The following is a 26835-nucleotide window of genomic DNA, read 5'->3' as shown; positions in this document are numbered from 1 at the left end:
ATCAAAGGCATCAGAGCGCTTTACATCAGCATCTGATTGCATTACACAAGGCCAGATTAATTTTCTTTAGGCATGGGGAAATTAAGTGAATTGTCCAGAATCACAGGATGTTGAGCCCATCCAAGGGCTAAAACCTGGTTCCGTAGCTCCAAAGTCAGCAGTTCGAGAGGTTTGCCACATCATATCCTTATAAGTGCATATTCAATTTTTATAGGAAACAAAGTCGAATTTTGTAAGAAAATGGTCCTTTGCATGATCATATCTATTTTTGCTTGGACTGATGCTGCTGTTTTTTTGACTCTGTGCACTGGTACTTTGCTACCCAGGCTCCACTGCATGTATCTGACCCCTAAAGCAGGTCGAAATTTACTATACTCTTAACTGACAAATTCACCTTACCTGTAAGTCCGTAGTATTGTTATATGTCACTAGTGGTTGCAGCATCCACTGTACTATCCACCACAGTAACAGTGTAAACATGACTGCAGGCGTAATATTGTAGCCTGTCAGTACCATTTTTCCTATCTTTATATTCGTTTTCAAATTATGCATAATCACATTTGTAATCAAAAGACAATTTAAGATGGATACCATATAGAGTGGAATATGAAACATCATGATGGGGAAAGGTGAAACAAAAGACCATGAAGCACTAATTATACTAAGCAAAATATGCAACATAACAAGCATAACACCATCAAAGCACAAGAGCATGCATTGTAGAAAGGCATGAAAGATATGACAGGCACAAGGATATAAATACAATCATGTATGTGTGACCAAAGCTTCATCTGAGGTGAAACACAGCAATTTGCCACACAGTCACAATCAAGCACACCGGTACCTTAATGTCTGAAGTTGAGTCCCACACTTTTTACTACCTGCATAGTCCCAATTGCTAAGCAAATGAAATCTTTTGGATTCAAAATTCTATCTTTTGATGATGATACCCAACTAGTAATATCAGTAGGGCAGACCCTTGAATTAACAAAATTAGTTTCTAGGAATGCATGAAGGAAGTAGCATCCTGGATGCAACAAAATTATTTACAACTTAACGGAAGGGAGATTGAGATTTAGCTGTTCGACAAAGCCAAGAACGTTTTAATGGAAAACTGATGGCCTTCTGAGCTGGGAACAGCTCTTTCCCCTTAAAGTGTAGTAACAAACCTTTGTTTCCTTCTGGATGACAAGCTCAGTACGGAAAACCAGGTTAATTCAACCTGCAGCACATGCTTTGTAATCCTCAGTATTCTCAAGAAAGTCTTTCCATGGTTTCCTATTGAATGGAGAAAGTCCATTATACAAGCACTTATAACTAGTTGATTGGACTATGGTAATGTGCTCGTGATAGTGACCAATGAGTCACTCTTATCTTGACCTCAGGTGATTCCAAATGTGGCAGCCAGGTTAGTCTGTGTTGTTCTTCCTCACACATCTTCAGGCCCAATCTTAAGATCTCTACACTGGCTTACCATGGAAAAGTAATGATTCTTTAAGCTTCTCTGCCATGCCCCTAGAGTCCTTTATAGGGAAAGATCAGCCTGTCTTCAGTCTAGAGTAATGTTTTACCATCCATCTAGGAGTCTTAGATCTGCATATTCCGCATTGACATGCTCTTACCGTATCCGAGCGACTTGCATGGGACTTGTTCCTTTTTCTATCTGGCTACGTATAATTGACAAAAGCTACCCCTTCAAATTTATATACAGCTGCCAAAATGTCATAACTTTAAAAAAACATTTAAAATCCTGGTTGTTCTAAGGTATTACTCAGAATATCATTTTGGTGGAAGCCTAGCACTCTTCTGGGAGTGGGCTTTGTGAATGAAAATGTGGCCTAATAGAAAGGGAAGGTAGCATCAGTACTCCCAACTGGGTGTACAGGGTCACACATTCTCCTCAGATGAGTTTTCAGGGGCCAGTATATAAATGGTGCTAATGGCCACCCATGAAAGTCAGATCAAACTTGAGCCCTTAAGGTTAATATGTATGCTATATAAGAGCTAGAAGGAATTGTGATCGATATATCCCCTATGTTACATCTGGACTAGAAAATCTTCTCATGGGGCATGTTTGTCTGGGGCCCTATGAACTTGGAAGGAGGTACAAAGGGATAGAGTGGGGTGACCATTTATACATAAGGGGGCATTGTGGAATAAGAGAGTGATTATAATTATACTGAAGTGAAGAATCCAGCAGTTTCTGCACTAGCCTGCCCAAGAATGCAGCACTAGAGTGAGTTCCTTATCCAAAACATTCAGCTATATAGGTCCTCATAGTGACCCCTAAGCAGAGTTCATATAAAGCTGGTAGGTGGCCTGGTTATTCGGGGTTGAGAGTGAAGATGTTGGACCACTACGTTAAACAGGACTGGACATCACTCACTTATATTTTTGGGAACTGTATAACCTATGGTGGCATTCCTAACCTACTGTAGAGGTAGTTGCAAGGTTTCATGAATTTCCACTTCTGATGTGTGGGGAAATGTAATTCTTTCCTAAGTGTTTCAAATGTCTTAAGGTCTCCCTGTGTGAAAATCTGCCCATTGGTCAGATTGCCCAACTTTTGCCACAACTCCCAGTAGAATGTCAATCCTCCAATGTGCATAAGGGAAGTATGTCAAAACTGCATTTGTTCATGTAAGTTACCATTAATTTTAAGTCCACCATGGGCCTGAGTCCAGGTCGGCACCTTTACCTGAAAGGCAGGGATATGGTGAAGAGAGGTGAGGTTGTTATGCCTATATACCAATTGCAGAACAGACTCAGTTGAGGTGAGTAGCCACTCAATTAATCAATTAGTGTTTGTTAAGCTCAACTACTCACCAGTGCAGTGGTTCTTGGAATAGCCATGTCTTCAAATAGCTATGTCTTCAGCTCTTTCGTGAAGTTGAGGAGGGGTGTAGTCTGTCTGAGGTGGGGAGGTAGGGCATTCCAGGCTGTGGTGGCGAGGTAGGAGAATGAGTGTCCCCCTGTTCTTGTTTTTCTGATGCGGGGTACTTCAGCGAGAGAGAGCTGGGCTGAACGTAGGGTCCTGTGGGGAGCGTGGAAATTGAGTTGCCTGTTCAGGTAGGCTGGTCCGGTGTCATGGAGGGCTTTGTGTGCATGGGTGAGGCTCTTGAAGGTGATTCTTTTCTCTATGGGGAGCCAGTGTAGTATGTGCAGGTGCTGGGAGATGTGACAGTGTTGAGGTAGGTCAAGGACCAGTCTGGCGGCGACGTTCCAGATGGTCTGTAGTTTGCTGGTGAGTTTCTTGTTGATTCTGGTGTAGAGCGCGTTGCCGTAGTCCAGTCTGCTGGTCACAAGGGCATGTGTGACGGTCTTTCTGTGTTCGAGGGGGATCCATTTGAATGTCTTGCGGAGGGTGCGGAAGCAGGAGGTTGCAACTGAGTGGATTTGTCGGTCCATGTTGAGTTTGGGGTCCACAATCCACATGTCGGGTTGAGGGCCCATGATGAGTACTTCAGTTTGGTGTGCGTTGAGTTGTAGGCAGCTGCTTTTCATCCAGTTGGTGACTGCTCCCATGACTTCGCGAAAGTTGTGTCTGGCTGTGTTGGGTTTGTTGGATAGGGAGAGGATGAGTGGTAACCCACAGCAGAGGATATTTATGGTGAAATCGCATATAGGAGAGTTGTGCCAGGTGTAGGGCTGTGTAAAAGTGTTCCACATATGGGAGACCAAGTTCGCTGTGTTTTCTGGGCACGATTAGTTTGGAAGCTGCCTGTCCTGGTTTCAACATGTCCCATATGAATAATGTAATGTCTTTATATATAATTCTTAATAGTGTCACTGCTGTTGGGAGAGGGTGCATGCCCAGGATATATGCAAATCTGGGTAGCACCACCATTTTAGCCACCTGAACTTTGCCCTAGAGGGATAAATAGAGGCAGCTGAAACCACTTTGCATACTCTGCTTTGGTGCAGGATATTAATGGTTCGGTGTTGTCAAGTACCATGTGTTCCAATCCTGTGTTTACATTGATTCTTAGAACTTCTGTACCGTTGTCCACTGGAACTGTTATCCTAAGATGTTATCCTAAGATGGCCACTTTAGTCATGGCCTCGACATGGGCAGCACATTACGATAAGGTAGGTGTTGTAAAGAATAATGACTCCAAAGTGAGTGATGGAGGATTTCATTACATTTATTCCTTGTAAGATGAAGTCTCCGTAATTAACATCCCAGCCTCCTCACACACCTCAACCGTCTGCCGCCCCGCGTTCTCTTCCCTCGCTCTACATTCGCGAACCTCTCCAGATTCCAATTCTACAACCATAGGACTACAACACATCTCCCACTTTCCATTGATAATCATAATGAGCAAAAAATAATAACCCCAAAAAAATAAAGCGAATAACAACTTTAAAAACCTACTTTCATATATCTTGAAACATTCTAAAAAAAAAAAAATCATTAAGACAAAAGGATTAATAAAAGTACAATGATGACAGTCACTTCAATGCAAAGTTCTCCAGACGAGAATGTTTCTCCTCAGTCTCTGAAATTCCCTGTCATCCATAGCTTTTGAATTTCCTTCCTTCCGTCCTTTTAAAATGTAGTCTTTTAAATGTGAAGGAGTCTTAATGTTCCTCTCGGATTTCCTCGGTTCCATGTTATCAGCAGAACGAGAGTTTCCATCTTGCTGACCCTTTAAAGTTTCCAAACTTGAAGTGTTACCATTAAACTTAACAATTCTATTTAGGTTCCATATTCGACCATCACAAAGTTTCACAGCATTAGTAAAAAGTTTCACAACCTTCATGGGAGAAGAGAGTCTCTTCCCACAACTCCTCAAAACAGGATTCATGACCATAACCCAATCACCAACATCTACAATGGTCTTCTTCACTACATTCCTTTTATCAAAATTATTTTTACTCATTAAAGATTTCTCTTGTTCCCTGAATTTCCAACCCTCATTAATAACCTCTTTCCATTTCACTTCCAAAAATTCATTGACCCAATTTGGCTCAAGAATAGTATTCCCTCGTCTCCCACGAAACCAGACAAAAGGGGCTTGGCCTGTAGTTAAGTGTGGAGTATGTCTATATACTGCCAACTTTTTAATTACTTCTTGTTTCCAGTTGAGATGATTGTCTTTGGCTAAAGAGATAGTTTCTTTTAAAATCCAGTTGAACCTTTCAAATAACCCATTACACTCAGGATGATATAACGCACACAACTTATGTCTTATGCCACACCCCTTGAGAAATTCCTCCATCTCTCTCGAAGTCAGTTGCACGCCATTATCAGTAAGCATTGAGGAAGGAATACCCTCCCTAGTAATGAGACTTTTTGAGAAAATCTATTACCTTCCGTGTTTCTATCCCCTTGGTGAAAGAAACTTCAGGCCATCTAGAATACAGTCCATGACCACGATAACATACTCAACTGAACCATCACTATATATAGGGCCAATATATCTAGTGATATATCCTCCCAAGGTCCCTTCGGTTTGTCCCTAATTATCATCGGTTGAATTCTAGGCTTCATAGCTTTTTCATTAAGAGCGCACTGTACACAGTCACGAACAACCCACTCTAATTGAGTATCCATGCCAGGCCACCAATACGATGATCTTAACCTCTCCTTAGTTTTGGATATTCCCATGTGACTGTAATGTGCCTGATCAATAAGTAGCCCTCTCAGATTAGATGGTGGAATTAGCCTCATCCCTCTAAGTAACAAATCCCGATCAACAGTCAATTGATCTCTCACACTCCAGAACTCCCTGCACTCCGCACTGCATTGATTTTTGCTCTTCCATACAGAACGCAACAAATTCACCAATTCCTGTAACACTCCGTCAGACGTGGTATCTTCACGCCACTTCTCTTCCGAAATCATTTCAAAATCCACTCCACACACTCTGTCAAATTGCTCGAAATCTTCAACCTCACCCAAATCTGACATATTAGGTGATACTAGTCTCGATAGCACATTTGCAGTAATTGTCAGACCCAGGAACATATTCCACCACATAATCATATTCTTGCAAAGCAATGATCCATTTGGTAAGTCTGCTCGAGACAGCATCAACACCTTTAGACTTAAAAACTTCACACAAAGGTTTGTGATCAGTTTTAACAACAAAAGGTCTTCCCCACAAAACCTTTTACATTTCTTAACTGCCCAATTAACCGCAAGGGCCTCCCTCTCTATTACAGAGTATTTTGTCTCAGTTTCTTTCAGACTTCTGGAGATGAAAGCAATAGTGTTCTCAGCACTACGCAAACCTTGTTGTAGAACCGCACCTAACCCTTACCCACTGGCATCAGTTGTCAGAATCGACTGTAAATTGGGATTAAAATTCTTTAGTTTGGGAGCATTACATAGACAATTTTTCAACATGATGAATTCCTTTTCACACTCTTCATCCCAAAATAACTCTTTGCCTTTCTTTAATAAAAGTCTCATATTGTAGCATGAACTAGCAAAATCTTTAACAAATTTGTTATAATATTCAGCCATGCCTAGAAATCTCATCAGCTCTTCCTTGGAAGTTGGCGAAGCTAGACTCCTAATTGTGTCAACAAGATCTTTCTTGGGAACTAAGGGCCTCATTCCGACCGCCAGGGCCGGGGACGGAGGAAGCACCGTCAACAGGCTGGCGGTGCTTCTGGGGCAATTCTGACCGCGGCGGTAAAGGGGAACCGGCGGTTTCCCGCCGGTTTTCCCCTGCCCCAGGGAATCCTCCACGGCGGCGCTGCGCTGCGGGATTCCGACCCCCTTCCCGCCAGCCTGTTCCTGGCGGTTTACACCGCCAGGAAGAGGCTGGCGGGAACGGGTGTCGTGGGGCCCCTGGGGGCCCCTGCAGTGCCCATGCCACTGGCATGGGCACTGCAGGGGCCCCCTAACAGGGCCCCATTCAGATTTTCAGTGTCTGCAAAGCAGACACTGAAAATTGCGACGGGTGCCACTGCACCCGTCGCACACCAGCAACTCCCCCGGCTCCATTCGGAGCCGGCTTCATCGTTGCTGGGGCTTTCCCGCTGGGCTGGCGGGCGGCCTTTTGGCAGTCGCCTGCCCGCCCAGCGGGAAAGTCAGAATGACCGCCGCGGTCATTTGACCGCGGTGCGGTCTTCTGGCGGTCTCCGCACGGCGGGCGGCACCCGCCGTCCGCCGGGGTCGGAATGACCCCCTAAATCACCTCCAGTAATAGGGTGCCCGAGGTAGTCAATATTCTCCACTGCAAACTTGCATTTCTCTGCTTGAATAGTTAAACCATGCTCAGATATCTTCGATAACACTCTTCTGAGGGTATCATCATGATCACCATTGTTCTTCCCATAGATCAGGATGTCACCTTGATAGACACACACACCATTGATCCCTCTTAATATACGTTCCATAGCTCTTTGAAACACAGATGCGGCCGAGATTAGACCAAAAGGTAGACGAATGAACCTAAATGTACCGAAAGGCGTAACAAAAGCCGTCAAATTCCTGGAAGATTCATCTAAGATTATCTGATGATAGGCTGAGGTTAAATCTATGGTAGAGAAAACCTTAGTACCTGACACCATAGTTAGTAACTCAAATATGTTGGGAAGAGGATATCTGTCCACTATTACACATTCATTAAGCTTACGAAGATCAACACAAAGCCTAATATTGCCATTTGCCTTATTAGCTATGACTATGGGAGACAAACAATCTGTTCCCTCCACTTCCTCTATTATACCTTGATCCTCTAATTTTTTAAGTTCAGATCGTAACTCATCCCTCACTGCAAAGGGAACGTTCCGCACTTTGCTACAGAACGGTATAGCATCAGGAAGCAATTTAATTTTATGAGAATACCCCTTCATTCAACCTATTTTGCCACTGAAATCATTAGGAAATTCTTTACGCAGTTTCTCTGTGAGAACAGTTGTGGATAGAACGCTCACACTACCTACATCTCCCAATTGTTTCACTATAATAGGAGGTGAACTGTTGGGATCAAGCATCACACCAAGGTCTTTCTGATGCCACCAACTAATGATTCTATCACCTCTTTTCGATACATAGACTTTTCCAGAAGTGAATCGTTGATCATATTTAATCAATCCAACAAAATAACCATGTAAGTCAATGGGTTCACCACCATAACCACAAGGTTTAATATCAAGTTTTAACAGGTTGACTTTACCCTTTAACTCTTTTTGATTAAAAGTTTTAGAAACTATAGAAATCTTGGCCCCTGAGTCAAAAAGCACGTTGGTTCTTTTACCCTCTACCGTGATATAATCCAGAGGCCCACACAAATTATCACTAGAAATTTGAAGCACAATTTGACCACAGGCAAAGTCAGACTCAAAATTGTTGGCATCAAAATTATCATGAATCACACTCACGGGCTGTTTTCCCTTCTTGAGGTTACACACAACCGAAAAGTGACCCTTCTTTTTGCAATATAAACAAAAACTATTAACAGCTGGACAACGCTTACTATTAGCAAGATGTCCCCCTCTTCCACATCTAAAACATTTCCTGCCAGTAGTGTTGGAGAACATTTCTTTGTCAGAAGGCTTGGTCATTTTGGGCTTAGTACTGCTAACTACATTTACATCCTTGGAATCACAGCGTTTCACCACATCAACATACTTGAGAGAGTGCTCAGTCCTCTTGGCCAGAGAAATAACTTGGTCAATTTGAGGATCATCCAAAAGCCATAATTCATTTCGTACCTTTTCAATATTGCACCCTAGCATGAATTAGTCACGGATCCTCTCTTCCACCCTGGACCCAAATTTACATGATGAGGCTAAACGCCTTCATTCTGTGACATAATCTTCAACAGATTCTCCTTCAGTTTGAAAACGCTTCCCGAAGTAATATCTCTCCAAGATTGTACTCACTTTAGGGAGATAATGTAGATCTAGTTTCCTAATACATATCTCATACTCATTCAGATTAATTGCTTCATTGTCTGGAAGATCAGGAAGATGGTCAAAAACCTCCTGACCTTCCGTTCCCAAACAGTGAAAAAGTAATGCAGTTCTCCTCTCATTGCTCAAAGAAGTGCCGCACACTCTGGAGTATCTCTCGAAAACTTTTTTCCACTTTGCCCACTTCATCGGGGGTTCACCATGAGTGGAAAGAAAGAAAGGCGGAGAAGAAACATTCTGCATTCTAGTAGATAAGAGTTGGCACTGACTGTTTCACAGAAGACACTAAAATATTGCAAAAACAGGAACAATTTCTCTCAATGACACTTAAATTATAAGCTATAAGTTAGAGGAGAGGTACATTATTTGAAATACATATGTACCCATGTAAGACTATTTCTTAAAAGAAACATTTGTGAATATTTTTAGAAGAGAAAAGAAAGAGAGAAAGAAAAAAAAGAATAACATGTCATCTTAATAACACACACACTTGAAACAGAGAAAAACTGTTTGTTAAATTGTTAAATTAACAATAGCGTATCACAGACAGATACGCTATGAAAGAAATAGCCGATCCGACAAGGAAACGCTTCTTCTGGTTGCTAGGAGACTGAAACGCTGAGTTGGCGTCGTATGAGGCAAAATGGCGTCTCGTTAGTTGCTAAGGAAGCAACAACAGTGAATTTACGTTGTGTGTGGCAAAATGGCGTGTCGTTGGTTGCTAAGGAAGCAACAGTTCCGGTACGACATGGAAAGAAACATCTCTTGGTTACAGGACCAGAAATGGAATCGAAGTAGCAACAAGCTCCACCGGACGAAGTGTCTCTGCTAGATGAAATCGGGTGAACGGTCCAAGAAAGACAAAGTCTTGACGAAGAGTCGCTCCGGAGCACCGGAGCACGGAACTTGCTTGGGATGTTGGGAAGTTGGGATGTCCAAGGACACGCAGGGTTGATCACCTCCGTCGCCAGTGTTGTAAAGAATAATGACTCCAAAGCGAGTGATGGAGGATTTCATTACATTTATTCCTGGTAAGATGAAGTCTTCGTAAATAACATCCCAGCCTCCTCACAAACCTCAACTGCCTGCCACCCCGTGTTCTCTTCCCTCGCTCTACATTCCCGAACCTCTCCAGATTCCAATTCTACAACCATAGGAATACAACAGTAGGTTATCCATGGCCTGTGGTATCTCTTCTGAAATTAACTCCTCCTCAAGCAGCGATCTGCCCTTCTCATTAAGACATTGTACATTTATGATGTCATAGAACCTCACAGTTTTATTAGGATCTTTCCTTTATTTCAGAGACATATAGATCATCACAGTAGGCAGCGAATATGAACCCTATCTCCTGTGACGGCCTAAATATGTGTCTCATTTTGGTTCTTACAGCTCAGATGGCCACCATTGCCTCTCTCTATTAGAGCTACGTGGCAAATAATCTGCTCACCTTTTTGCCTTTTCGTAGTGGCGGGCTTTAAGTCTAAAGAAAAAGTATCTTGCTTTGCTAGCCTAGAGGGCATTCAGGTCTGTCTTAGCTTTCTCGAGTTGGCGCCCGTTTAAGTCAGTGGAGTATGTAATACATAAGAGCGTCTGTGACATAATGTAAGCTTCCAAGCCAGCTAGCTGTTTCGCTTTCCATCTGTTGTTTATAGCAGCATCACACATAAGTTGCCCTTTATTTGTGACTTTAGCTGCTACCCATAGGGTTTGAGCTGATGTCACTGACCTTTCATTGCCCTTTCAGTACATTTTGACATGCGTCCCCAGGAGTGCATTCTTGCAGGCATTTTGTAAAGAGAAATGCTGTGACGCCATAGTTTGCAGATAGGCTTGGTCAGCCCTAAGTCTACTGTTAGGCTTATCAGTGAGTGGTTAGAAATGGAGCCTTCTTGTATCCTGCAATGCAGTCATCCAATGAGGGAGGTGCATCATTTATAGTAGTGTGTGCTGTACACATTTGTAAGACAAATAGGTAAGTGACCTCTTAAGTTTATTTAATGGGTTACAATGTTGACACGTCAGGATAGCACATTGAGAGATGTAGTTGTCATAGTCCTGTAGGACGGGTGGGGAGTGTACAGAGCTAAGATGTACATAGGTCTAAATGCACATTGCTCAATATGAAATGGGAACTATTGAAAGAGTCTGACACAGCTGTAGGGCAGAGTATTACCAAGCCTCAGGATGTGTGGTGCTAAAGGAGGTTGGGACAGTGGAACAGAGAGGAAAGGGTAAGTGGGTAATGGTAGTGGTAAGGGAAGATGAGGGGTGGTTGGGGAGTATGATGTGGACTGTGTCTATTGAGCAAAATGTGTAATCGGTTGTGGTTTTGCAGGGGTGTACCCCATGGGTCCAATAATATACAAAGTGTAAGTTGGTGTTGATAATGGTTTTTGAGTGCAGACTCTAGGATTCTTCTAAATTGCTGAGACTTGTGACATGATAAGCTGTCATTGGTGGGTCTAACTCTCTGGTCTGTGTCATGCCTGTGGCGCTCTCAGGAGGTACCAGAGCTAGCGTGGCTGTGACGTTGGAAACTCACAGGGGGGCTTAATATACCTGGAGAAGGAAGAAGAAGGGGTGGAGTGATCAGCCACAGCAGCACGAAATGGCTGGTAGCAGTATGAGGAATTATAACACAAATTCAATACCATGATATAACAGGCTTCTAATAGTATGAAGTACTAGTGATCTAAAGTGGCAGTATTGGAGGAAGATAACCCTTGGAATGCAGTAGGGTGAGGGGAGATTTGGTAGACGGTTATGAGTACATTCATCATCTATCCATCTGCTGTGGTGGAGCTAGCGGGTGGTGTCTTCTTCCAGCTCAGCCTTGGGTTTTAATAATTAACTGGATTTTTCCTGACCCCTATCCTTTGTGAGATTTTCACAATCCAAATTGCTCTGTCCCTCTTTGATTTTTTTCTGGTTGGTTTGTCTTGTAGCCCAGCTGGTCATTCATGAACAGTATCCTCTCATTCAGGGGTTCTGTCTACCAGTAGCTCTATGGTCTTGGTATCCATGATGTGTGCATGGTATCTCTAAAAGTGGGAGGAAGCTAAGACCTACGAGGCATGGTAGTAAATCAAACAGAAAACCTTTAGTGTTGTTCCTTTCCATCTTTTTAGGGATACCATGGAATCATCCATTGTGTTTGTGGCCTATGTCTTCTAAATCTTTAGGTTTCTGCTTGGAGGCCATAAGTCTGAGTCCCAGGTTGCCTAGTGTTTCATATGAAATTCAAGTGTGAATATGCACTTTTCAATGTTGTGCATTTATCATGAAAGACTCCAATGTCGGCCTGAATTGATTTGGCATTGGAGGTGAAATTGATAATCTTCATGTCCATGGATTCCAGTCTCTGCCGTATGGTGGTGATTTCTTTCAAGATTAAGGCCATCATTGCCTCCTTGGATATTGGGATCAATGTTGTAGCTTTGCTATTCAGCGCCAGCTCTGTGAAGGAAACTAAGTCTGTTGTGGATGTGTGGCTCCTCCTGGTAATTCTGCCTAGGGATTAGTGCAACTGCCTACCTGAGCAACTACATGCCGATGAGCCCAGTATGCTTTAATGTTCCTCCTGTATACACTGGGGAGGTGGGCAGGTGCATGCTGCCACTGTACCTATGAGAGCTTCAAAGACAGCCCTTAGGAGTGCCAGACCCACCACCTTAGAGGTTGAGTTTCGGCTTGTGCATTTGCCACACCTGATTCACAAGATTCATGGATCTCAAGGAGCGTTGAATCGCCCTGTCTGAGTCCACTCATAAGTCGTGGCTGCCTCCCAGGCAGCCAATATCTCACAAGAAGGCCAACATTTTGCAGCTCTAGCAATTGCTCTAGAGGAATATAGGTGGAGAGGCCCTCTTGTCTGTATTCGATCAGAACCGCTGTCCATAGTAATGGCTGCAGTCACAAATCAAGGCTTTCTCCCTGTGTCCCAAAGGGCCCCCATAAGACTCAATTTACTCCCAGTGAGGGTTCATCATATGAGGTGAAAGGCCCATGTCATAGGCCAGAATATGCCGACTGTTACCAGTGTGCGTAATGCACCTGCCAGCAAGTCTCTCTGGAACATTCTGAATGCCAGTTGTCCCAATTCAGTCGGTGTCCACAGCGGGGTTCCACCAGATCACTGTATCTACCACTGACATGTGTGTCTGGAACTGTTGATCCCTAGAAGTCAATGTGGACAGAGCAAAGGCCTGACAGTGTTAGTGATCTTTTTTGTGTCCGAAGAGCGGGGTCTCTCAGGCTCCCACATTCGCCAGGATAGGGGCACTGCCACTGTTGCTAGGCTATCTCAGGTGCCACCAAGTAGTTAGTGTTTGGAAAAACACAGAATTCACCTGACCCTTGGTTGATCACCTCCTTGATCCTAGTACTCTATGCCCGTTTACCCACTAAATTCCATCTCTGGGACCCCCGGATCCCCACAAGCTTTAAGAGCTCTACAACAAGGTAGACTTCTTCTTTGGCATTCAAACTCAGCTCTTACTGTCCAGTTTTAAAACTGCTAATTCAACCTGTCAAAACAAACCCTTTTGCCAGGCCTACACCTTACTTTTAAGTATTAATGAGTCACCACTGTGTAGGCCTATGTATGGAATTTAACAGTAGGACATGTAGAGATATATTGTTACAAGTGTATATAAAGTGAAAAGGCTGGATGTTTCATAGGAAATTATTGGCTTATATTACAACATTTATGTTAGATTTGGCATCCTTGGCATGGGCTCACCTAACCTTTTGGCTCTGCTTCCCAGGTTGTCGATGTGTACTGTATTCTGTTTTTGCTGGTTTTGATACTCCAGCACTTAACACTGCCAACCAGTGCTAAAGTGCAAGTGCTCGTGTGTAAAATGCATGTCTAATTGGCTATCCATGATTGGCATATTTGATTTACTAGTAAGTCCCTTGTAGAGTGCACCAGAGGTGTGCAGGGCCTGTAAATCAAATGCTACAAGTGGGCCTGCAGCACTGGTTGTGACACCCACTTAAGTACACATGTCTCAGACTTGCCACTGTAGCGTCTGTAAGTGCAGTTTTGACCTGCCAATTTGACTTTGGAAGTGTACCCACTTACCAGGCCTAAACCTTCCCTTTTTATACATGTAAGGCACCCCTAAGATAGGCCCTAGGTAACCCCATTGGCAGGGTTTAGTGTATGTTAAAGGTGGGACATGTACTGATTTGTTTTACATGTCCTAACAGTGAAATACTGCTAAATCCTGTTTTCACTGTTGCAAAGCCCATCTCTCTCACAGGTTAACATGGGGGCAGCCTTTCAAGATTATTAAAGTGCAGATTCCCTTTGAGAGCAGATAGAAATGTGGAGTTTGGGGTCTCTGAACTCACAATTTAAAATATACATCTTTCAGTTAAGTTGGTTTTTCGACTGTTAGTTTGAAAATGTCACTTTTAGAAAGTAGGCATGTTCTTGCTCAAACCATTCTCTGACTCTGCCTGTTTGTGGATTCCCTGTCCAGGTCAGTTTGACAGTTGGGCTGTTTGTGAATCCCCTCTAGACAGTGAGACAAAGGGAGCTGGGGTGTAGCCTGCATATCCTGATGAGCCATCTGTGCTAAATTGGAGGGAGGAGTGGTCACTTACACCAGAATGGGCTGTGCCTACCCTCTCACAATGCAGTCTTCAACCCCCTGGTGTGTGTCTGGGGCCTAGCCTAGGCAAGGCAGGATCTTGCGAACAACAGAGTCTTTCCTTTGGAGTATGCCTACTTCAAAGGCAGAAACGGGTATAAGTATTCGATCCAAACCCCTGAAAATTAGATTACTTCTGCAATCAAGAGGAACATCAAGAGGAACCTCTGCCAAGTAGAAGAGCTGAGGAAAAGTGCTGCCCGTGCCTGTGATTGTGCTATGTTGGGCTATCCTGCAGTTGCTGCTCTGCCTGTGAAAGGGGACAAAGACTGGACTTTGTGGTATATTCCTGCTTGTGAAGAATCTCCAAGGGCTTGAACTGAGCTTGCCTCCTGTTTTGAAGTCTCAGGGCCATAAAAGACTTCCTCTGCTAACACCTGGACTCTCTGCTGAGACTCCTGCCCTGCCAAGTGGTGTCCTATCCAGTCCGTGGGCCCTTGGAAGGTGATGTTGGCAGAACAAGAGCTGAAAATCTACGCACAGAACGCTATGCGGGGACATTTTCTATGCACCATCTGTAATGCGGCTGATAAACTACGCTCTGCCGGCTTTGTGGCTAAAATCGACCCTAGGCGTCAAATGAACGCTGTGCGTATCCGAGGTGCCCCATCCAGAAATCAACGCATCAATCTCTTGCGAGGGAGAAAAACTATGCATTGCTGACTCGACCAAAGAAGAAACAATGCATGGCCTCCCTTGCGAGGAAGGAATAGACGCATCACTGCCTTTTCCGATGCACGCTCGCCCGTGCAGCTTTATTTTTTACGCTAACCAGGTACTTTGTGCAAAATCATCGTTTCTATTGTTTTCTATGGAGTAAGACTCGTATTATTTTGAAAATTCATATTTTAACTCGTGTGTGTTGGATTTTTGTTGCTTTGGTTTTTGGTCTAAGTTGGTCTGATGTCCATTTTGTAGGGTTTTCACTGTATTAGTGAGCCTTTACACATTGCTTCTGGAGTTAAGTCTGCCTGCTTATGCCAAGCTACCAAGGGGGTAAGTTGGGGTTAATCAGGTGTTTTTCTCCTTTACCCTGACATGAGTAAGGGTCCCTACTTGGACAGGGGGTAACCTGACTGCCAGCCAAAAACCCAATTTCTAACAATTTATTCTTGCTAATTTCAATTAGGAATCAGCTAGAAATATAATTCAGAGGCTCAATAATTATTCCAAATCCAAATCCAATTTTATAGAAAAGTTAAATAATGCATAAGTATTAAGAAAAAACGATTAAAAAAAAAATACCCTTTTCTATGCCTTAGACCTCTGGAGGCCCATACATATAAACCCCAGATGTCAACCAGGAGCTAAATAGTTCCCTTGATGAGGTGTGAACTTGCCCCTAGAGCTAAATCAAAGGCTGTGGGTGTAGGGAGGTATTATATTTATCCAGCAGGAGGACCATTTGTTGCCCAGAAACTTGATTAATTTAAAGGAGGCCTCAACTCTCACAGGCACATGTTAGCTGACAACTGGGCATGGCCCTTTTTTATCCCCTAGTAAGACAAGCACCAATCACTGCTAGAGAGAAGCTGCCCTGAGAAATCACTTGAAGTGGACACTGGTGCGGGGTTGCTCATTTCCATGGCCATACCACTTGGGTGGGCACACAGGCTCTGCACAATGGGAGAAGGGTTTTATAATTTTGGTTTTGAGAAGAGACGGCTACTGTGAGATTGTTTTTAATAGGGCACACAGGAACTACTGCAAAAGTGGGTAGGGCTACCCTAGGAACCCTTTCCCCTTTAGTTAGGGAGGAGCAGAAGTCAACATCACTCACAGTCCAGATCAGGTTTAATTGAGGTACCCCCAGGCATGCTCTTCAGAACACTGCTGTAGCTCTGGCATACAGAAAAAGACTGCACCTGCTGTTGAAAGGCTGGACCTGCTCCCATTTGTACCCAGGACAAGAAAGGGACTCCAAGGGTCAGTGGGCTGACCTTCTGTTAAGCTGCAGGGACACAACAAACAGCTAGATGCTCTTTTCCCTAACAGCGCAGCTGACCAGTTCCAAATTACCCTGTCCTAGGCCCTTGTGGTTCATTTTGCTGAAGTCAGTCCTGACTCCCAAGCACTAATCCTGAGATCCTGGTATCCTTTGCTGTGACATAGTTTACCCTCCTCCTAACATCCTGAGGCATCTGGGACTTTTTCTGCAGCAGCAAATCATTTTCAGCGGGATGTCATGGAGAAGGTATCTGGCCTCATGGAGCCCTGTTTTGGCTCAGCTTGCAGCTTTTCCCTGTTTAAGGAATCCAAGCTCTAAAAAAGTGACTAAGTTTCAACATAGGAACCTTCACCTGGTGAAGGAGTGAAAAGTATTTGGCTGGCGAGGCATCTTCCTTAGGTGCGAATGTTGAATTTCTCCTATCAAAAGTGAATGGCTTCTCATGGACCCTTCTGGGCAACAGCCCGCTGACTAGTCCCGCAGAGGATTTTTGCCTCAAATCTGGTTTCTGTATCCAGCCCTTGCTCCATTGTGGTCAGCCTTAAATTGCACCTACCTAGCACCTCCTTGCACCACATTAGTGTTATTTTTTTACACTAATGTGGCCCAACGAGACCAAAATCCCATGCCATATTTACAAAGCGGTGCAATGCATGCACTGTGCCACTTTTTAACCCTTTGCGCTACATTATGCCTGCACCATTATGCATGCCCCTTTAGAGGGGCCAAAAAATGGCACAACAAAATCTTACAGATTCCTTTATGTCATTTTTTCAGCACTTTTAACACCTGTTCAGAGCAGTTATTGAAAAGGAGGTGCACCATTGATTACAATGGGCCTCAACGAGGTTTGCAGAATTAGTGTTACATTTTTTTATGCTAATCCTACAAAGCTCCGGACTACCGTAAAAAATTCTGATGCTGTGATATTTGTCCTCTGTGTCTACCTCAGTTGCAGGAGGATCATAATAGTTCTGATATCAATGGGACATTGTTTCAGACCCTGGGTGCATAGATTCAGAAGGCCTGACTTGTTAGATATTTCCCTAGTTGCACATATTTATCTTGAGTCAAAGGAGAGCGGTGCTGTCAACATGAAGAAGTTGCATTATTGGCAAGTATTTTAGTATATAGTTTCTTATGGCCTTATAAGTGATGCAGGTAGTCTCAATGATATTATTGTCTTTGGCAAAACATGCTACCATGGGTAGGATGCCATTCAGGAATGCCAAAGTGGTATCTCCAAGGCCTTTAAGCAGTGAGTTGCTTTCATCCAAGTGGGAAAAGAACAGGACTTGAACTCTAATTCTGAAAACTGTAAATTCTGAAATTTACTTCTGGGATTAAAAGTATCAATTTCATCAGGAGAAAGACTAGTGCCTTGCTGTGTTATTTTTCCTGGTGATTTTTTAATCTTAAGGCTGGGTCAATGCCCAGGAATTTTCTGTTATCTGTGAGCTGCGGGCTGAAGCAATCTGCTTTCATATGAAAATACTCGGTTTGAGTCTGTGATTGTTTGGCGCTGCTGGTGAACAAAAGGTAGACAGTTTAAACCATTTGAATCTTTAGTTAGATAATTGACATGGAGAGCTAGAGTAGCTTGAAATTATGCCTGGGAGTAATTTTAATTACACCAGAGTATTCAGAGAATTTTTGGTAATTCCACATTTCTCTTTGATGCGAAATTACTGATAATCACATCATTACTACCACTGCTATATTTTACAATAATTGGTGGGGGTTATTTACCACAGACCCAATGAATTTAGCAAGTGACTACCCCTGCTGCTGTTTGTGTTGTTTTACATCTAGTAATTGTTTTGTGCTAAGAAAACATTGCTAATGGCTTGGATTAATGTGGGGGACAAATTCCTACTGTAAAAGTTCATTTAGCAATTGTGAGTGGCTGCTTATACTGCTTCATGTTCTGTTGCACTATTTCTTAGTGGAAAATGCATCCTCATGTCCATTTGGGGTGCAAGAGGACACTCAAAAATAGCATTAAATAAAGATACAGAATTACTCTTTTTTGTATTATTTTGTGGAATTTTTAACTAATTTCACAGGATTACGCTACACAGGATTACATGAGTTATGTCCATCTCTACTTCCAATAGGATGAGAGTTGCTGAAAGTCATTGGTGAAGCATATTGTGTAGTAGAAGTGGATGGCTTATGCAAATTGATAGATCTTCTGGATTCTCTCTGTATATGTTGGTGGTATTTGGTATGATAAGAGGTAAACCAATATAGTACTATGTCAGAGAAGTCCAGGTATGATTCTAGAGTGTGAATCAGTTCTTGGTGGTTGACAGTGTCAAATAATGCAGTGAGATTGTGCAATATCAGGAGGCAGGGGTTATATCTGTCATTTATAAAGAAGTCAATATCAACTATTTGATGAGTGGCTGTCTCTGTGCTGCAGCCAGATATGTAGTACAATTTGTAGTCTTGCAAAGGATTGTTCTAGCTGATCTGCTTTTATAGATGAGTGAGCACTACTTTATGCATAATTTTGTGATTAGTCGGACATCAGCAAGATCATCTCAGAGAAAGTGTTCATTGCGTCAGCAGAGGGAGGATCTAATCTGTCATAATGGCACTGGCATGGGTTCCTCCTTTTTTACACTGTGGAAAGTGTTGCCCTGAAGGCACCGCTCAGGCCCAAATATTAGGAGTAATATCCTTTGCTCAGAGATCCATAAAAGATGTTGAGAACTGGTGTATGAGTTCTCTTCAGAGAGATTTTAGAATGAATGATGGAAGAATTTTAACTTCATAGGAGGTGGCTTGAGTGAGTTTGGGATATTGGTGAGTTTGGGGTGCGAGGAAAGATCAAAGTCATTCCACTATGGGTGAATCTATGAAAGAATGAGATGGTATGAACTACTGTTTGTGATGTTGATGTAGGATCATATTTTGATGGCCTTCTTAGGGAAGAACTGATTGATGGCACTGCATTTGTCAATTGATGGGGCATTAGGGGAGCTTTGGAGTGGTTTGAAGAGTTCTGTTTTTCAAGTAGTTGATTCATTGACTCAATGTTTGAAGTCTTCGAAGAGTCCTGTGTTTCAGTTATTTGGTTATTTTATTGTATGCCATGCAGAGGACTTTGAAAGGCTGCAAGGTGTGTTTTCCCCATTGATAAACCTTGTTGCAAGGGTTTTATGTGAGGAATGGTGAAGGGGATGACAAAGTGATCCATCAAGGAGAGTGTTTTCTCTCTGGGATAGGTTTGTGTGGTGATGTGCTATTTTATGTTCAGAATTTTGAGGAGCAAGTAGTGGTAATTCTTCAATTTCTTTGTGCTAGTGACTTCGGGTGGGTTGACGTCTCTGTGGGATCTAGGTTGGGTGTTCTGTAAAAAGGCAAAGACAATGACATCTAGGATTTGTTCTATAAAGTTCCAGTTGGATATGGAAAGATGTGTAGATTAGATAGGTGGAGGAGACGTTGACATTCCTAGGTTGCTGATGGTGCTGGGCCAAGGTGTCTTGGAGATGACTGAACTTCTTCTTCGCTTGTGTCTGCAGTCACCTGTATGGGTGTGATATCAAGAATGTGTGTGGAGGTGGATGTAAACCATGTTTCTGTTGTGAAAAGTGCATCTAGGTTGTTAATTGTGATGATGTCAGCTATGCTAAAAGGATGGGTGACTGTAGTGTGCCCATTGATGATCATGTGTTGTAGTTTTAGTGCTGTACTTTCAATGTGGCAGATTGACTGAGAAGGGTTAAAGAGCATAGATGGAGATCCTGATGGAGATTATGGGGCACTTTAGGCAGGTGTGGCTGCATCCCGAATTCACTACAATTTAAGTTTTCTCTGGAAGGAAAGGCACCATGTGTGTTGGGATTGATTGACAGGTGTTGGCTCCTATGGTCAAGAAGCAAGGGCTGAGAAGCTGTGAATGCTTCTGTTGTGCTTTACTCAAATATGTCATACCACTACAGCTCTGCCTCTGAAACCCAGGAACTGGGCCCCTGCTACTTACAATGTACTGGAACAAACGGATGATTAAAGAGCTAATAGATGACTGGCTATGTGCAATGGGGGTACATGGCCTAAGGGTTTGCTCAGTCAAGGAGTTGGGTGAATATCATCAAAAAACAGACACTCACTGCAAAAACAAAGGTTAAAGTGAAGTTGTAGTTAGATATTATAATAATATAAAAGCTAATGTTTAAATATCAGAAAAACTGACATTCACCAGATATACCTTAGTGACCTAACTATAACTTACACGCCCATCATGAACTGTTTATTACCTCAGATATTACATGACTCATGACATGGTTAATAACATTAATGATAATATCACTGATGACACCTCAAATGACATCATTAATGACATCACTAATCACATCACTGATGATATAATCCAAATGATATGACAGTTTGATACAATCTTTTCGTACTTGCAGCAAGGTACACTTAGTGCCAATATTCCCTATCATTCGTAGTTCTAATGGGTGTATTGTTTCACAACAAGCAGAAAAAGCAGAACATGAGCCATATCTGTAAAATCACCTGCATACTAGTTATTATGCTCATGTTTTACTAGGATTGAGATGCATAGCAAATGTTATGGGTCTGTAGACAGTAATGATGTTAGCAACCTATTAAAACTTGAATACCATACAAAACCAGAGAATGGTTATTTTTTATCTTTATGAGATGTCTTGTGTAATATCTCATGGGGAGCAGAATGTTAAGTCAACAACTTAACTTCTGTGATTTGTCAATTTTAAGGCATGTACTACCAGGACCTATGGACAACGTATGTAAAAATACCTTACACATAATCCTGAAAGGAGTAAAATGGTGTAAACCATTTTAACAATGTTTACAATCATACTGTGATTTAACCGTCTGTAAGTGACATATCCACACATTATAAATTCCAGAGAAATGCATGTCTTCGAATTTTCAGCGGAACATTTGAAAATAAATATATCTGTTTATAAATCTCCAATTTTAAAAAAATTCTCTGTAGCACTATATAACAACTCTTAATCGTCATGTACATGGACATCAAAAGGAGAATAATGTATAGTAAGGAGAAGTGTTTCTCACATACTTTAGTAACAAGCCTTTGAGATAAGGCACAACCTTTTTGAAACGTACGACTGCAAGTCACACCAGTAAATCAGTGAGTATGTGTGAGATAAATAATAAAATATGTATCAATGCAATGCTCTCATTTTAAGGAAAATGCTGTTCAGATCCACGAGTCGGAATTCTAATGATGTCTCACCGTTTTCATGGCCGTGTCATACTCCACAGACTTAAGAAAGGGACATGGAGACCATGGAGACTCTTAAAATGACTTTGGAAGTGCCAGCAATGTTAGCATTCTTCCCATCCGATCAACATGCCAATTCACATTGAAAAAAACAAGGACTTCCCAATCCAAGATGGGGAAGGAGTTCTTCCAGGTCAATCGGGAAAGAACTATTATTTAACCTAGCACAGCTGAGATCATCTCATCTGGCAACTGTGCTTCTTGTGCAGTTTGTTCACTTTCATACCGGTTTGCACCCAGCCTTCCTTTTGTATGCACCTTTGTTGTTGTAGTTCTCTCTAATTATATCATGCTTAATCTCTCCACTTCATCAATCCAGTTTCCTACCACTATGAAAAAGCACCTGGATTTTGCTTCTACCATGTCCTCCTCTCCTCTGAGTTTCACTATGCAGTGTATTGTCATGCTGCATGTAATGCCTCACCCTGAGCCTACAGTAGTGAGTACTATCAATTAACTTCACACATACAGGAGTGTTGCTTTTCCAATTGATTTCTACATTAAAGATATACTATGTCCCACCATAGATGATGGACAATTACAGAGCGGTTGTAGCACTCCTAAGACGTCTATGAGGCCAGTCCAGGGTGTCTCCCTTCCCTTTCCTTATCCGTCTTCCCTGTTTCTCTCATAGTCTCATATTAAGTGCTTGTTCTATTGAGTACTTGTAGACTCTTGGGAAAGCACAATGTCCATTCCACTGAACCCTCACAGTTTGACGGGTCAACATGAATTCCAACATTGATCCTTTAGTCTCACTCATTAGAGAATTTACATAAACAGATCGAAACAGCAAAAGTCACACAAACTATTTTCCTAAACAGATTCAGCCTATTGCTTAGTTTAACCACAGCTCTATGGAGACCCTCTCAGCTTTCTCTAAGCTGAGCCTTGGTGTTTACTCCAAGTTCATAAGTTAACAGGATCAGATTCCCACCAGTTCGATCCCAACCAGCAATTAATCTTTGACTAACCCCTCCTGAAAGGTAAATGGGAGTTCTGAAAACCTTCTCAGCCTTTTTAGCATAACTAAACATAGTTGTTCTACATGAATCAATCTCCATTGTTTAACAACGATATGCTACCTGACCAAGAATGCCTTGAAGTGGGCTACACCACTCATATTTCAACAAGATCCCTATTTTTCTTGATTTGATACCTTTGTGGGTTGTTTTTTAGCAGCAATTGGAAGTTGCCAGACTAAACAAGATACATATGTGGCACACCTATCATTGAAACAGGGTGCCCAAGAACTTGTAACCTATGGAATTTAACTTTCACAGCAGCTACTCTGATATTGTTTGTACAAAAACTAATAAGGAGCTGATCCCTCACATTGTTTATCGTATACTTAACAATATCATCATCAAGAACTTACATCTATTGCATCTCATCTCTGTCCTTTAGATTAGCCACCCAATGCTAGTATTTCACAAAATCCCTGGGACCTAGAGCATGTTGCGTATCCTTCCAGGAGATGGCTGGCAGGCAGCTTTTAATACAAAATATGAGCACTAAAAACAGGTGTAAGATGCCATTCGGCCCTTGTAAACCTGCGGCTGCATTTCAGAGATCTATTTTATCAATAAATAGTAGTTTACTTAGATGACATATTAATATTTTCCTGCAATCTCCAAGAACATCAACAACATGTCAGGGAAGCTATATTACAACAACACAGGCTGTATACTGAGCTGTGAATGTGATGCTACAAGTGTCACTTTCCGGGATTTTCCAGCCCTGCACATGAAAATACAATGGATCAATCAAAGATTCAAGTACCTTTCCAATGGCCCATCCCAAAAGACATTCAGAGATTTGTTGACTTTTCCAATTTATATTGTCATTTTTCACTTCCTCCTTCTCTGCCTTGATTGAACCACTCACTTCACTCAGAAAGGGGTGACCTTCAAATTGAATACATGAGCAATCCCGCTTGCTCTTAAAAATGTGTTTACAATTGCACTGGCAAAAAGTTAGCCCTATAAAATTATGTATTTTTTGCACAAGTTATATCCCAGGAGAAGGAGTGTGAACAATGTGCATTTCAAAAAGTCACGACGATTGAGGTATATTTGTTTGTGCATATTAAATTAGCCAAATGTGTTCTCATGATCTGTACTTTTACAATCACTGCCACATCTGCAAGCCTCGATCTTGCATACATCTGGCGATCATTCTTTATGAATCTCTTAAGACTGATGTATGACAAAAAATAGATTGGGGTTATAACGCTATTTTCTCATGCTCTCTTGAAAGTTTCTATAAGTATTCCTGAAGGTGCACACTAAAGTTTAATATTATTTGCGCGTTCTGTATTAATGACGTCATTTCATCACTTCAGGTTTCGAGGGACCTCGTTAACCGCCTGCATCTCGGTGGCCATGTAGACAAATTAGTCAAGACCTACAGCGGCGGGACTAAGAGAAAACTCTCCACTGCCCTGGCTTTAGTTGGCAAGCCTCAAATACTGTTACTGGTAAGAGAAAAATTCAAGTAATCTAATGACTTAATTTGTAGCATGACAAAACCTAATTTCAATATGTTTTAATGCAGGGTTTCCCTATTTGTGGGTTTCCAGCTGGTTTTTGCTGGGTCACGAAAGTCTGATTAATAAAAAAAGATGCCTTTAAATCCCCTGTTTAACTTGTCACTTTTGCCAGTGACTCAAAGACAGAAGTCAATTATCAGGGTGCTTATTCTTCTAACATGGGGATTGATGTTTTCTTTTTTTCTCTGGCTGCAAAATGAGAGTAGTTTTAAAAGTGAATTATGTGACCGTGTAGGATATTGATTTTGTAATATACAACAAAATGCAAATACTTGTGAAGGAACTGTGCGAACCTGCAGTTAGGAAAGCAAAAATTATGCTTTTTTAAAATTCTGAAGTGTGTTGGAAACAGAGATTTTATTAGGATCAAAACAAATCAAGGGCCTCATTTACAAGAACCTGACACATCTCCCTGATGCAATAGTTAGAGAAAAAGGGGAGACCCTGTCACCCTATCCTGCCTGGGGTCAATCTATAATCTATAATACCAAACAAGGTGACAGGAAGGGAAAAATCAAATGATAATTTACAAAAATAGTACTTCATTCTATTTCTTTAGGGTTAATTTCTTTCCCATATTTATTTTCAATGAATCTAAAAAAGGAGCTATGGTTATTCAGTGAATCATTAGACACCACAACAAAACAAACGTACAAAATATGTACATAAACAATAGACAAGACAATACTTATGCTATTAACAAATGATGTAATTCATAAATTTAACAATAAGAAACCAAAGGAGGGTTATGCCCCACACATTTAATCAGTGGTCACTATCGTGTGACTCCAGTTGTGATCCACTACCAATGCTGTGAATGTGGGCTTTTATTGCACTTAGCTATCAGCCAATGTGTATTTCTTTTCCACAGAAGTAATATAGTGCAAACCAAGTCGCTTAATTATAGTCCATTGCTTAATAAGCCCACAAACTTGCAAGAAAAATTGTCAACGTGTTTCGGCCTTCTGATTTAGGGCCTCATCAGGACTGAAGGAGGGCAATATCATCTCTAAAAAATCAACAGTAAACATGAAAAATATTTGTTACTGTGAGAAAACAGGGCTGATTGCAGAGGCCCCCTAACTTTTTGACCCCATTTTCCACTTTTTGCTGATGTTTTCCTGACTCTGATGGTGCCCTGGGTACTGCTAACCAGTCCCAGGGCCTGTGCTCTGTTTAAAATGGATATGCAAATTAGGCTAATTATAATTGGCTAAGTTAACCTACCTATAAGTCCCTAGTATATGGTAGGGCATGTAGGTTTAGGGACCACAGCATAGGTGGTGCACACATAGGTGCACTGCTGAGGTGCCCAGGGTCATTTTAAAGGCAGGTCTGCCTTGCTGGCTGCTTTTAAATTAAAGTTATATGCAAATTCGACTTTGGAATTAAAAGTAGTTCCAAAGTCTTAAACTACCTTATTTTTACATATAAGTTACGCCTAAGGTGTGCCCTATGTGCCCCTAGGGCTGGGTGCCATGTAACTATAAGCAGGGACTTTATAAAAATAGTTTTATAAGCCCTGGTGAGGTAAAAACAGCCAAATTCGTTTTTCCCTCATTGTAGTAAATGGCCTTCATAGGCTAGAATGGGGAGACTTTATTTTAAATTTTAAAGTCTCCTTAAATGTTGCATACCAAGAATTTGGTATCAAATTAATTGTTGTAATAAATCCCACAACTTCCAGTTGTGGGATTTAATATAACTTGTTCAGGTAAAAAGTTTTAGACTTTACCTAAAAAGTTGCCAATTTCAGCCCTGCATTGTTTTTGCTGCTGTGCTCTGATTGACCAGCCTGCAGCAGCTTAGCCAAGCTGCCCTGATGAGGTGTGAAGTGGCCTAGCTTCACACAAAGGAATGTGCCTGTGGGAGAGAATCTCCCCTCAGCAGATGGTGAGGCACGAAGGGGGAGGGCTGCCAAACTGGTCTTCAAAGGCAGAGAAGGACATTTGGAGCACCCAGCAACACCCCCACATCCTGCAACCCCAGACAACTAGGTGCCCCCTTGATTAGATTAGGAGAGGGCAGGAGAGGGGTGTGTTTATGATTTTTAACAACACCAGTGGGTGGGCTCAGCCAGATGTAACCTCCAAAAATCAGATTCAGCCATGATGGATTTTTAGAGAATGTTGCCTTCTGGGATGGATTTTTGCCACACTTCCCAGGAAGTGGTCATCACAGGGGGACGACCCTGTACCTGATTGGAGAACCAGGACCCCCCTGCTTTTCACCCAGGAGCAAGGATAAAACTGGCAGACCTGCACCCACACCTCAGATCCCCACAAGATTTCAACAAGAAAGAACTAAAGGAGAAGAAGGACTGCCCTGCTGGACCCCTGGCCTGCACCTGGAACCTGCACTCAGAAGGACTGCACCAGCTGCACACTTGGGCTTCACCACAAGAAGGACTTTGCCTGGCTTCAACTGGTTCAAGGAGGGACTCCCTGTTTGCTACAGGTGAAAAATTGCTATCCAGAGTCCCCTGCACCAACTC

The 26835-nt window shown here is 42.2% G+C and overlaps 1 protein-coding gene across 1 annotated transcript in view; it reads left to right on the top strand.

The window, feature by feature from the left end:
* ABCA13 (ATP binding cassette subfamily A member 13) overlaps window positions 1-26835 on the top strand; it is a 2435905-nt gene that overhangs the window by 2155878 nt on the left and 253192 nt on the right. The window contains exon 48 of the mRNA XM_069216941.1: window positions 24135-24269. Within this exon, the coding sequence (XP_069073042.1) occupies window positions 24135-24269 (135 nt within the window). The remainder of the gene's footprint in view (window positions 1-24134; window positions 24270-26835) is intronic.

Source organism: Pleurodeles waltl, chromosome 2_1 (genome assembly GCF_031143425.1).
Source record: "Pleurodeles waltl isolate 20211129_DDA chromosome 2_1, aPleWal1.hap1.20221129, whole genome shotgun sequence".
NCBI classification, from domain to species: Eukaryota; Metazoa; Chordata; class Amphibia; order Caudata; family Salamandridae; genus Pleurodeles; species Pleurodeles waltl.
Note: the sequence above shows the minus strand (reverse complement) of the source record. Positions and strands in the feature narration are given on the sequence as shown.